Below are 13,445 nucleotides of genomic sequence, written 5' to 3'. Positions count from 1 at the left end.
TTTTAAAAATAAATTATTCCATTAGATAGTAAATAATTTGAAATTTTTGACTGTGAAGAGCTCAGTTCCACATAATTTCCTCTCTTCTGCCATTGTGGGTTTCCTAAATTGAATTAGGGCTTCCCTCAAAGCTCAGTTGGTAAAAAAATCTGCCTGCAATGCAGGAGGCCCCAGCTCAATTCCTGGATTGGGAAGATCCCCTGGAGAAAGGATAAGCTACCCATTCCAGTATTCTTGGGCTTCCCTTGTAGATCAGCTGGTAAAGAATCTGCCTGCAATGTGGGAGACCTGGGCTCGATCCCTGGGTAGGGAAGATCCCCTGGAGAAGGCTACCCACTCCAGTATTCTGGCCTGAAGAAAGAGTCAGACAAAGAGTCAGACATGACTGAGTGACCTTCATTTTCAAATTGAATTAAATTGCTTCAGGTATTTCATTTAGTTATGCACTTTCACCATATTCTTTTACTTTTCCCTATTTCATTTACTAGAGAAATTTAAAAAAGGTAGTTTAAATCACCCTTTAAAAATTGTATTATACCAAAATATTCATATAAAAGGAATTCTATATCCCCAGAATTACTATTCTTATTTATACTTTTGCATTAATATAACTGAGAATTAATCAAAGCCAATTTTGGAAAAAGTCCTAAACACAAATAACTTTGTGACATAAAAACCAACAACAAAAGAGAAACCAAGACACAAAGAACTGGATCAGAGCAGTCATCATCTCATATCCCAGACTGAGATCACTTGTTTTCTTAGAGATCTGGGACTCAGGGTGGCCTTTGACTAAGAAACGGTTTGGCAAATGAAGGTTCCAGACTGTTTATAGGAAGAAAAGAAGACTTTGAAAGAATAGTTGAATGAGAAAATCCTTAAAGAAAATACACTTAACAGATTCACAAAGTAGTTTGATTGACTGAAAACCAACTAATTAATCAACCACTTGCCCTGCTCATACCCATGTATGCACATGCGTGCGTGCACACACACACACACACACACACACACACACCCGCTATTCTTACTTCTATCTAAGGAGAGCTATATGAACCTCAAGTTTCCCTTGGCTGATAGGAAGTCTTGGGCAAAATGTAATGTTCCAGTCTACTAGCTGCATTCATGTATATTTAGGGGGTAGTTATTCTACCACAACCCCTTTTTTAAACTTTCTATCTTATATTGGAGTATAGCCAATTAACAAAGTTGTGATAGTTTCAAGTGAATAGTAAAGGGACTTAGCCATATGTATACACGTATCCATTCTCCCCTAAACTCCCCTCCCATCCAGGCTGCCACTTAACATTGAGCAGAGTTCCCTGTGCTATACAGTAGGACCTTGTTTTCACTCCCTTTTGATATTTTATTTTTCATCTTCCTTTTAAAGTATTCAATTTTACTTCTATATGGCAGAAAAAAATAAAGCATTATCAAGTATTAGAGCCATGCAGTGGTATTTCTCTGAAGGTAACAGAACTTGTTTTTCAGTCCTTTACCCTGAATTTCTTTCAGCAAAGAACACTCAGAGAATAAGTGCTTAAAGATACCAGGTATGAGAAATAAGAGAAGACTTGGCCCAGAAAGTGATGGATGCCATAACCAAAGCAGGTGGTATTTATTTTTGACTTGTAATAAAAAAGAATGACTACTACTTCAAAATATATATTATATTAATTATTAGAACCAGATTCCCCTTAAAGGCAGGAAATGGCTTTGGAAACATACATTATTAAGTTCTTTCAGTTGGATTAACATGTATTAAAAAAAAAGAGAAACAGATAAATGACTCTGCACTTTAATAAGGAAGAGGAAAAGAACAGGAGTTTGGGGAAGAACAAGAGCAGGAAAGAGAAGACGAGATTCTGAAGCAATGCATCTGAGCATTATTGTTAATAATGTCTTTTAAAAATAAGATCCAATATTCCATCTGAAGTTCTGGGCATTATTGTGATGTACATTCCTATCGTATCTCCCAGAAGCTCTGAGTGAGTCTTCTCTCATGTATATGTCTTTGTATCAGGGTTATGTTGTTCTATATGACTTTGGGTAGTTAAGAGTCAGACTAGTGGCTGATGTTGATGCTTGGGTTGAGGTATGGTGAATTAGGAGAATGACATAATCCATACAGTGAACTAATTTAGTGCCTTCAAGTGCTTGACATCAGAGGCAAACCTTGAGACCATAAGCCACTGAAGACATCTAAATAAATCTTAAAAAGACCCTTGCCTTTTGCTGAGAGCAGAATGGGATTCTAGCCAACTTCACTTATGTGTTAGAGGGAAAGAAGACCCCCCTCTAGCCTCTGATCACATACATTTTGCCTCCGATCCTTTTTGTAAAACAATGGATTTATTAATTAAAATTATTTGTTTATACACATACATACTTGCTTACATGAAGAAGTCTGTTTAAAATAAAGCAAAAAATAGAATATATGCCATCCAACCATAGGAGGACTTAAATGCAGACTTCCATATTTTGAATTTATAGCAAATAAAGAATTATGATACTCTAAAATGATGTGACAGCCTATAAAGATAAAATAGAAAGGACAGAGAAGGCAAGAATTTCGAAGCCCTTATGTATATTCTTATATATATATGGTTTTGTTGAAAATATAAAGGCTGATTTTTCACTGCATTTATAGCTCTGTTTTACTTTCTGACTATTCAGAGTGTCCAAGGACAGCTTAAGTCTCCCTGCTGCTGCTGCTAAGTCACTTCAGTTGTGTCCAACTTTGTGCGACCCCACAGACAGCCTCCCACCAGGCTCCCCCGTCCCTGGGATTCTCCAGGCAAGAACACTGGAGTGGGTTGCCATTTCCTGCTGCAGTGCATGAAACTGACAAGTGAAAGTGAAGTCGCTCAGTTGTGTCCGACTCTTAGCGACCCCATGGACTACAGTCTAGCAGGCTCCTCCGTCCACGGGGTTTGCCAGGCAAGAGTATGGGAGTGGGGTGCCATTGCCTTCTCCATAAGTCTCCCTAGGAAAGTTGAAATAATAGTAGACGGGGACCTCTCAGCCATCTGAGACAAATTTAAAATCTACTTGGGAAGATGAGATTTAAAGACATAAAAAATACTCTTAATTTCTTTATAATTTATGGAGCATTTATATATACTTTATCCAATTTAACCTTACAATGGCCCAGTGAGGTTCAGAGGAAAGGCAGTTGTTCATCATGTCCATTTTAGAGATAATACTACCAAGGCCTAGAGGAAAAAAGTGATTAAACATGATCACAGAGCTATATCTGACTTCCTACTTAACACTACTCTACATTCCTTCTCTGAATAAAATAATTATAATTTAATTATACACAGAAAATTCTATATACACTGTAAGCAATAGACATAGATGAACACAAGTATTGCAAGTTTTCAACAATATTACACTATGATTTTTGCTAAGAAATTAGCAAGAGGAAATAGCATCATATGGTTAATATAAATACAATGCATTCTTTCTAATATAAAACAGCTCCACTGTTTACTAAAAAAATTCTATAAACCTATTATAGCTTTTGTCTATATAAAACCGAGGTTGAATCTTATCATTTTTTTAACATTACATGTTTTTAAAGCACATAGATTCTCCACAAAAACTAATTTAAGAGTGATGCCCAAGCTGCCTCCTACCTTGCAAATTCCGAGAAACTTCTCACTTGTGTATTTCATGGGGTGCTCAGTGAAGGTAGCAAAAGGCATCTCAGTGGACCACGGATTCCAGCGGACGAACAGTGACTGTTGCTCAGGACTCCCCCAGTAGATCCTAAGGCCTTCTCCTTGTCTCCTGCAAGAAAGAAGCTTTCCCTTAGATTAGTCACCTTCATTAGATTAAACCAAAAAAGAAAAGGATGCAAAGGAAACGTACTACCCCAGTCAGCCTTTGTATTGATGCTGAGATAAGAGGCTGACCTACCAACTAGCTGAATTCTCCCAAGGAATTTAAGAGGAAAGACAAGGATGGATTTGGTCTCAAACATGATGAGTGAGGGACAGAGAGGCCTGGTGTGCTGCAGTCCATGGGATCATGAAGACACGACTTGGCAACTGAACAACAACAACTGATGAGTTCAAGGTGTTGTTGAGAATTCTGTAGGTTAATGCTTGGTTGGAAATGTTACTCTGGTGTTCTGGACAGAAACTAAGGCTGGAAATAAGCATACTGAAGTTATGCCAATATTCTGATGGTCAAAGCTAAAAGAGAAAGGAAGAAAGAAGAGTCAAGGTGGCAGGACAGGAATCGAAACATGGAAGACATAGTCAACATGGGAGATGGTTTCAAGAAGAAGGAAAATAATAGCAACTATAGAATCTACCAAGCAGTAAAACCAGGCAACAAATGACTGAGAAAAGACATTGGGACTTCTGTAGAAGAAGGGTATGTTTGATCTTTAAGAGAATTGATGGCCAATTTAAAATGCCCTGTGACCTCAGCTTTTATGTCTCCTGGTTCTCTATTCTCTGCACACATTTCATCCACCAGAATTGCAGCAGCACACATGCCAGAGTTCTGCCTGGTCACAGTTCTGATCCACAGTATGTGGGAGGCACCACTGTCTTTTAGAGGCCAAGCCCATTTGGTAAACCTAAGTGCAGAGCAAGAGAAAGTAGGTTTGGGAGTGATGATAGGAGGGGAGTTGTGGGAGGGGAATGTGGTCCACTGAATAACAAGTCTATAATCTCTGTGGCCTCTTCTTTTTGCCGGTATCCTTCAGAATTTACAGTTTGTGGTTTTAGACATTTCTGAATGCAAAGAGGTCCCTGGAGGTTAAGCCAATCTCAGGTGCTTTGCATTCGACAAGCTTTAAAACTAAGTTACCTGTAATTCTAAGCAGCCCCATGGAACATCACAGAGCTCTCATTTCTTCTAGAAATTAAATCCTGGTATCTAGAAGGAAAAACCAGAGCTCAACTGTGATGCCTTCACAAAGCTGTCACTTCCTGTATTAAGGATAGATTCCTTTAGGAATGTCATTGTGGTTTTCAAATATTTATCCATGTAGAGATGTGTATAAACACAACCTCACACCTACATATAAAACACCCCAATTGGCCTCAGCTTCTTTTACAAAAGGGAAGTAAGAAAAGAGCCTGGAACATTCTGCTGCCCAATTCTCAGATTTTTGATGATTCTATCTGAAGGCTGATATCCAGCCTTTTTTTTTTTTTTTTTTTTTTTGTCCTTAATCCTTTGCCCAGGAAGGAGAAAAAAAGAAAAAGAAAAGAGAGAAAAATTAAAATATCATTGAATATCGCTAAAGTTCCCTTTTTGCTGGTTCATTTTCTTAGCTGCTATACTGGCTTCCTTGATGGCTCAGAGGGTAAAGAATCTGCCTGCAATGCAGAAGACACAGCAGATGGGGTTCGACCCCTGGATACAACAGATCCTCTGGAGGAGGAAATGGCTACCCACTCCAGTATTCTTGCCTGAAAACTCTCATGGCCAGAGAAGCCTTGTGGCATTCAGTCTATGGGGCTGCAAAAGAGTCAGACACGACTGAGTATACACACTGATATTTATCTCCCCCCTGACCCTCCCGTACTTTACTTCATTCCTTTGTTTCCCTGGCCTGATAATAAGCCTTAAACTCAATGAATATTCTATGTATGCTAGTTAATGGAGCATTCTGGCTTGAGTCCATTAAAACAACTTGCATGATGCAATTATTTACTACTTCATATGTCGTTTCATGTACTAGGTGCAATTTTCCTTTTATCCAAAGGGGATGAAAATTTGCCAAGATAGCTTTCCCAGTAAACATAGTTTATATTCTTTCACTTTAGAGAAACCCCCAAAGGAAGTTTAAAAGCATGAAATTCAAAAGGACCCTATTTCTAAGCAACCGATCAATTTGAGTGTGGCAATGCCTTTCAGAGATGTAGTATACTATTTCTAAATAGACAAGTTCAGCCAACCTTCTCTCCTGAACTCCAGGGGTGATAGCTGGGAAGAGAAATCTACAACTGAGCGCTTTCTCTAAAGGTAAAACTAGGGTGGCATTTCTCAGCAAATCTTTCAGAACTAGAGTGCCATGAAAATCTATCATATTCTGTCAGATATCATTAAGGCAACTGTGGAGAATATGACCAGGAATGCTTTATTAAACAGTTATATGTGGTACCATGGGAGTGGTCATCCGAGGGGAGAGAAGAGAATAAAAAATGCAGTGAACAGGAAGTCAGGGAGTGCTGAGGAAGAGTCTTGGTTTTGACACTTAATGCTATGTGACTATATAGCCAAGCTCATTTCTCTTTCTGAATCTCAGTTTCCCCATCTTTCCTTCAGAGTGTCTCCATGTGGTGATATTTCATGACCTCAGTAACTCTGTGTAAATGGTGTAGACAGCTATTGTCATGATGCTACTAGCGTTACCCAGTCAAGGATATACAAGATCTACAAGAAACCTATGGATTGTGGCTTCTTTAGTTTAGGAGCATCAGCTTAGCCCCACTGAGAAGAACACATCTTCTGCTGCAAAACCCTCACCCAGTATTGTTCCCTCACTCCTCAGGAACTTTAGCACCTACCACAGTGTTTTACAAACATGGGAAAGAACAAATCAGGCACCTTGCGGTGGAGCAATAGTTTAAGGTTTATAAACTGTAGAATCTCAGAGCCCAAAGGGCTTTTGGAAGATACAACCGAGTGCCTTCTTTCTGGAGATGAGAAAACTGAGTCTCAGAAAGGACCAAGGCTTGCCTGAAGCATCACTACACACAGGGGTGACCTGGTGAGAGCCCTGGTCTCTCAAGATTCCATTTAGGGGTCTTTTCAGCATCCTGGACTATAGTTACAAAATACCTCCCAAGTTAAGCTCCTGCCATTACACAAGGCAGCATCATTTCCAACAGACACAGAGATAAAAGAATTGCCTGAAGGAGCCAGCCATAATCTGTGGGCACAAAGCCTGCCCAGGGATCCCAGCTAAAGGTCAGAAAGCCCTGTCTCAAAAGGAGCTGTAAATTTTTATATACTCTTTTAACATTAGCAATTATGAGATTATAGGAAAATAAGCCCTAGAAGTATAGGGGGAATTTATAAAAATGTTATGTCACCAGGGTGAGAAGACTGGGTCTTTCTCACTGAGCTGCTCTGTTCAAATTAATCAACATGGGAGCATAGTCCCAGAAAAATAATGCCAAAATCAAACTATTTAGCAAAGAAAATGTGATAGCATTTTCAAAAACATACTCTAAGGGTAAACTTCGGCTTTCACTAGTTCTATACCTTTGCACATTTCACACTACCTTCCTGAGAGTTCAGTTCAGTTCAGTTGAGTCACTCAGTCATGTCCGACTCTTTGTGACCCCATGAATCGCAGCACGCCAGGCCTCCCTGTCCATCACCAACTCCTGGAGTTCACTCAGACTCACGTCCATTGAGTCAGTGATGCCATCCAGCCATCTCACCCTCTGTCATCCCCTTCTCCTCCTGCCCTCAATCCCTCCCAGCATCAGGTCTTTTCCAATGAGTCAACTCTTTGCATGAGGTGGCCAAAGTATTGGAGTTTCAGCCTCAGCATCAGTCCTTCCAATGTACACCCAGGACTGATCTCCTTTAGGATGGACTGGTTGGATCTCCTTGCAGTCCAAGGGACTCTCAAGAGTCTTCTCCAACACCACAATTCTAAAGCATCAATTCTTCGGTGTTCAGCTTTCTTCACAGTCCAACTCTCACATCCATACATGACCACTGGAAAAATCATAGCCTTGTCTAGATGGACCTTTGTTGGCAAAGTAATGTCTCTGCTTTTTAATATGCAGTCCAGGTTGGTCATAACTTTCCTTCCAAGGAATAAGCATCTTTTAATTTCATGGCTGCAGTCACCATCTGCAGTGATTTTAAAGCCCAAGATAATAAAGTCTGACACTGTTTCCACTGTTTCCCCATCTATTTCCCATGAAGTGATGGGACCAGATGCCATGATCTGTTTTCTGAATGTTGAGCTTTAAGCCAACTTTTTGACTCTCCTCTTTCACTTTCATCAAGAGGCTCTTTAGTTCTTCTTCACTTTCTGCCATAAGGATGGTGCAATCTGCATATCTGAAGTTATTGATATTTCTCCTGGCAATCTTGATTCCAGCTTGTGCTTCCTCCAGCACAAGCTTGAAGCGTTTCTCATGATGTACTCTGCATATAAGTTAAATAAGCAGGGTAACAATATACAGCCTTGACGTACTCCTTTTCCTATTTGGAACCAATCTGTTGTTCCCTGTCCAGTTCTAACTGTTGCTTCCTGACCTGCATATAGGTTTCTCAAGAGGCAGGTCAGGTGGTCTGGTATTCCCATCTCTTTCAGAATTTTCCGCAGTTTATTGTGATCCACACAGTCAAAGGCTTTGGCATAGTCAATAAAGCAGAAATAGATGCTTTTCTGGAACTCTCTTGCTTTTTCCATGATCCAACAGATGTTGGCAATTTGATCTCTGGTTCCCCTGCCTTTTCTAAAACCAGCTTGAATATCAGGAAGTTCACGGTTCACATATTGCTGAAGCCTGGCTTGGAGAATTTTGAGCATTACTTTACTAGTGTGTGAGATGAGTGCAGTTGTGTGGTAGTTTGAGCATTCTTTGGCATTGCCTTTCTTTGGGATTGGAATGAAGACTGACCTTTTCCAGTCCTGTGGCCCCTGCTGAGTTTTCCAAATTTTCTGGCATATTTAGGTAATCACAATTTCATGAGGGACAAGAGGATAATAGATGAAAAAATGTTTCGTATGCTGGAAGGTTCTGTCCAACTAGCAAATATTAAATTCCTATCATGTAGCATAATGCTTACTGGGTATTGTTAGAGGCTTTCTTTCTTTCTTTTTTTTTTTTTTTTTTTGACCCTTATAAGCAATTTTCTAAAAAATATTTTGATAGAAACAGGTGAAGTTCACTTCACAGGAAATAAGATAAAGAATATGACCAGGTTTAATCAGAACATTATCTGAGTCTTCAGCACAGAGGTGCTAAAGTCTTCTATGTGTTACTTCACCTATTAATCCCTTTTCCTCCATCTGATTCTGAGTCCCAGGGTATTTCTTATGTGTTCAGCTTCTGCTTCACACAAGTGTATTGATGTATATAATTTCCTGTGCATGCTCAGTCACTTCAGTTGTGTCCGACTCTTTTCGAATTCATGGACTGTAGCCCACCAGGCTCTTCTGTCCATGGGATTCTCCAGGCAAGAATACTGCAGTGGGTAGCCATGCCCTCCTCCAGGGGACCTTCCCAACCCAGCAATGATGGAACCCACGTCTCTTATGTCTCCTGCATTGTCAGGTAGGTTCTTTACCATTAGCACCACCTGGGAAGCCCATATGATTTCCTACTTAGACTTAAATCCATCAGAGAGACTCTCATTCACCTTATGACAACCTTTCAATTCTGTTCTTCAGATTGAATAAGCACAGTTCTGTAAAACTTTTCTAATAGATTAAAAATCATCTTTTAAATCACCTTAGAGATGGTTCTCTGCAGCATTCCTGTTTTCTATCTTCAATTCCACGATTGAATCAGCAAATTCTCTGTGTGGTATATTATCAGGAGTAGAGAAATGGATAGGGTTCAATCCCTGAACTCTAGTGAAAGTGAAAGTGTTAGTCACTCAGTCGAGTCCAACTCTTTGTGACCCCATGGACTGTAGCCCACCAGGCTCCTCTGTCCATGGGATTCTCCAGACAAGAATACTGGAGTGGATTGCCATTTCCTTCTCCAGGGGATCTTCCTGACCCGAATATCGAATCCAGATCTCATGCATTGCAGGAGGATTCTTTATCACCTGAGCCACTAGGGAAAGTCTGAACTCTAGAAGCCCATGATCTTTTACTGTCGTCTGCTTCCCAGGCCTAAACAGGCACAGAAACCTGAATGTCCCATTACAGAAGCGCAGAAGTTCACCTATTACAACTTATTGTGTTACCAGTTTCTATCCTCAAAGAAACCAGCTGGATCTGGCCTCCATTACCACAGAAGTGGAAACAAGAAGGTTAATATACATTTCACTTCTGGTAAATTTCAAAACCTCACAGAAAGGTACAGAAGTAGAAGAAAAAACCCATTAGGACTCATAAGAACTAGGTGGAGGAAGAGGGTATATAACAGCTAAGGATTGTTAGGATCCTAGTATGACTGAGTTGGAAGGCTCTTTAGAGGTGTGTTTCTAGTTCTTGCATTTTATAGACATAAAAACCGAGGGCCAGAATTTTCAAAGACCAGAGTTCTTCCTTTAGTCATGTTAATTACATGTTTGACTCAGTGACTCAGACGCAGAATTCTACTCAAATACAGTTGCAGGCAGGGTGGAAGGCCCAAGCAATTACTACTTTAAATCATCACAGCAGCCCAACAGATTTTCCTCCTCCACCAAAAAAAAGCAAAGGCATATTGAAGAGAGGAGGCTTATACAGGAGAAGCTATCCTACAAGGTCCAAATGACCAATCATGGAAAACAAATATGGTTTAACAACAAAAAATGGAGTTCAAGTTCAATGGAGGGAAAACTTGCTTCAATTACAAGCTTTTTGAGACATGAATTATTTTTGTCAGAAAGACTCCTCTCCTTGAAGTCATCTTTAGCTGAACTAGAAAAACATGCCAACCAGTCTGGGTTAATTTGCTCATTCCACACATTTTTTCTGTCCTCGGAGAAAACTGTGCATCCTTTTGCACAATGTGATACAGTCAACATCCTTTCCCAGGACGACCCCCACCCCTGCAGCTTCTATCCAGGCTTTCACAGATGCTGTGCCGAGGTATAAAATATCTGTTTAAAGCACCGAATGAGGAGGCCAGTCCGCAGAAGGAGAGACATGGCGGCTTTCATGACTACCTCCGTCAGCCGCCCCTCCTTCCTACTCATCTCAAATCTCAAAGCTCCACCACAGAATTAAAAACATAGCTCCAGGCGGCAAACCGAGATTTATGAGGAAGCACAGACATTAACTCTTGCTCTAAACGCAGGGCGTGTGCTTGTAAGTAGGGGTGAGCAAACAGAGGGAGGCCGCGCAGGAGGAGGGGGGCGGGCGGGCAGCCAGGGGGAGAGGGTAGTTCAGAACAACACAGTGTGTTTTCTAAATGGCTCCTTTTCCCTACCTCCCGGTCTGTATTGTTACAAGACAGGCTTCTAGGCCCCTGAAACGTTAGTCCCTTGCTTATTTATTCTGCACAAAAGCAGGACCGGGGTTGGCACCCTGGAGGGTATTCAATGCTCCTCTGCTCAATGAATGACCTCAGACGAAATATTTTCCATGACAAGAACCCAAAAGACGCTGGCACAGAGTCAGACAATAAGATCTGCAGAACGTGTTTACATTCTCTCCGTGTCCCCAGGCTGTTCCAAACCCATAGGCAGGTGCTGCCTTTATCTGCTCTCTTTGCTCACCTGGCTCCCTCCCGAAAGTTTCCAGGGCCCTGGGCTCAGGGAGATTAACCATTTATTGGCATGGGGAATCAAGAAAGTTTGTTTCATGACGGAGAGGTCAATGATAAAGCAATAAACAGACCAACAATGTCTGTAAAGAGAGAACTCAGGAGTAGTGTGGTGCTGGGATAGTAATTCAGAGTACAGTTAGGAGGCCTGCATTCAAAAGATGGATCTATTTGCTGAATAACTTAAAATATTTTCTTTTGTCTGGGCTCCAAGCGTCCTCTGTGAAACCAGGTAGTTGAACTAGATCATTTCTAAGGTTCTTTTAAAGCCCAATAAATAAATTATATCTGTGCAGAAAGACCAAAACAATGTTTATTACAGTTAGGGCTTCCCTGATGGCTCAGCAGGTAAAGAATACACCTGCAATGCAGGAGACACAGGCGATGCCATTTGGATCCCCGGGTCAGGAAGATCCCCTGGAGGAGGAAATGGCAACCCATTCACTATTCTTATTTGGAAAATGCCATTGACAGAGGTGCCTGGTGGGCTGTAGTTCTACGTGGTCACAAAGAGTTGGATACGACTGAGCACAGTGCACAGCATAGCACACTTTCTGAATGTTTGCATCCCCGCAGAAAAGTGAAAGTTGCTCAGTTGTGTCCGACTCTTTGTGACCTCATGAACTATACTGTCTAGGGAATTCTCCAGGCCAGAATACTGAAGTGGGTAGCATTTCCTTTCTCCAAGGGATCTTCGCAACCCAGGGATCAAACCCAGGTCCCCCGCATTGTGAGCAGATTCTTTCCCAGCTGAGCCACAAGGGAAACCCCTTGCATCCCCCCAGAACGTCTGTGTTAAAATCCTAAGCCCAAGGTGATGAAATTAGGGAGTGAAGCCTTTGGGAGGTTAGGTCATGAGGGCCGAGGTCTCAGGAATAGGATTAGTGCTTTTATAAAAGAGACCCCAGAGAGGACCTTCATCCTTCTGTTACGTGAAGACACAGAGAGAAGGCATCATGTATGAGTCAGAAAGCAAGCCCTCACTGGATGGTGAATCTGCTGGCACCTTGATCTTGGACTTCCCAGGTTCCAGAATTATGAAATAAATTTGGGTTGTTTACAAGCTACTCAGTCTCTGGTGTTTTGTTATAATAACCTCAAAAGACTAAGACACTCTTATTATAAAACAATAAAGGCATTGGATTAGATACCCTCTAGAAGACACTCCAACAATGCACATGTCTAGCATTTCTGACCAGAAAGAGACAAGGATTATCTACTTGTGGGTTTCACTTAAATGACGTACAGAAATATTTTACTTTCCAGAATTGATATGAAGGGATTATTTGGGTGGACATCATTTTAAAACTTACATTCTTATTTTCTTACACAGTTTATATTAAAAATACCTAATTCTTCTATGGCTTAATAAAAATCATCATGAACCCTAGATTTTAAGACATGAAAGGGATTTAATATTTGTGTGTGTCCTATGTCCTTCACTGCTTAATTTTGCCAAAACAGAGACTGAAGTTTAGAAGGGTACCTAGACGAATATTCAGACCTCCACAATACTTTGCTATCCTCTAATGTTTTCCTTTATGAAGGTCAATTGTTATATATGAATAGTAAGGCTCTTACTCAAGCTCTAAAGAGTCTGGACTGCTAAGTTTATTAGTTCTTATATCAGCTGTCTCTTCTCTTACCATCAGGCAGTCATTTCTCGCTGTTATCAATATTCCTGACTCCAGCAGTTCTTTCTAATTTGCTATTTCTATACTTCTATTGACAGGCTAACTAGGAATGCATTCCTATTGGAGTCACGGGTAAATAATTAAACAAACAAAAAACCCTTTTTCTCAGGCCTTTTCCTAAAGGGAAATGTGTCTATTTTATAACAAAAGCTTTGGTTTCACAGTTGCCACTTAAATGGAAAGTTAATCCCATAAAGTAGAGAGTAAATTAGTTTTAGATAAAGGAGAAGAAACTGGTTCTTTCAGTCTTGGGCATCTAAATGCTCATGTTTTAGAAGTTCCATTTGGTGCTCCATGCTTGTCAGGGTGAAACAAATTGTGATCCTAG

The 13,445-nt window shown here is 40.6% G+C and overlaps 1 protein-coding gene across 13 annotated transcripts in view; it reads right to left on the bottom strand.

Moving 5' to 3' along the window:
- The window catches only part of TPRG1 (tumor protein p63 regulated 1), a 373,176-nt gene that overhangs the window by 146,917 nt on the left and 212,814 nt on the right, over positions 1 to 13,445 (bottom strand). For 12 of the 13 annotated variants that reach the window (XM_086399009.1, XM_086399037.1, XM_086399080.1 and 9 more), the window contains one exon: positions 3,642 to 3,795. In XM_086399009.1, the coding sequence (XP_086255135.1) occupies positions 3,642 to 3,795 (154 nt within the window). Of the gene's footprint in view, positions 1 to 3,082; positions 3,216 to 3,641; positions 3,796 to 13,445 lie in introns of those variants that run through there. The other variant, XM_086399066.1, reaches the window with a different exon arrangement.

This window comes from Bos grunniens, chromosome 1, assembly GCF_055505025.1.
Source record: "Bos grunniens cultivar Pamir isolate PY7600 chromosome 1, Bosgru_T2T1.0, whole genome shotgun sequence".
In the NCBI taxonomy this organism is placed as follows: domain Eukaryota; kingdom Metazoa; phylum Chordata; class Mammalia; order Artiodactyla; family Bovidae; genus Bos; species Bos grunniens.
The sequence above is the reverse complement of the archived record's forward strand: the minus strand, read 5'-3'. Positions and strand labels throughout refer to the sequence as shown.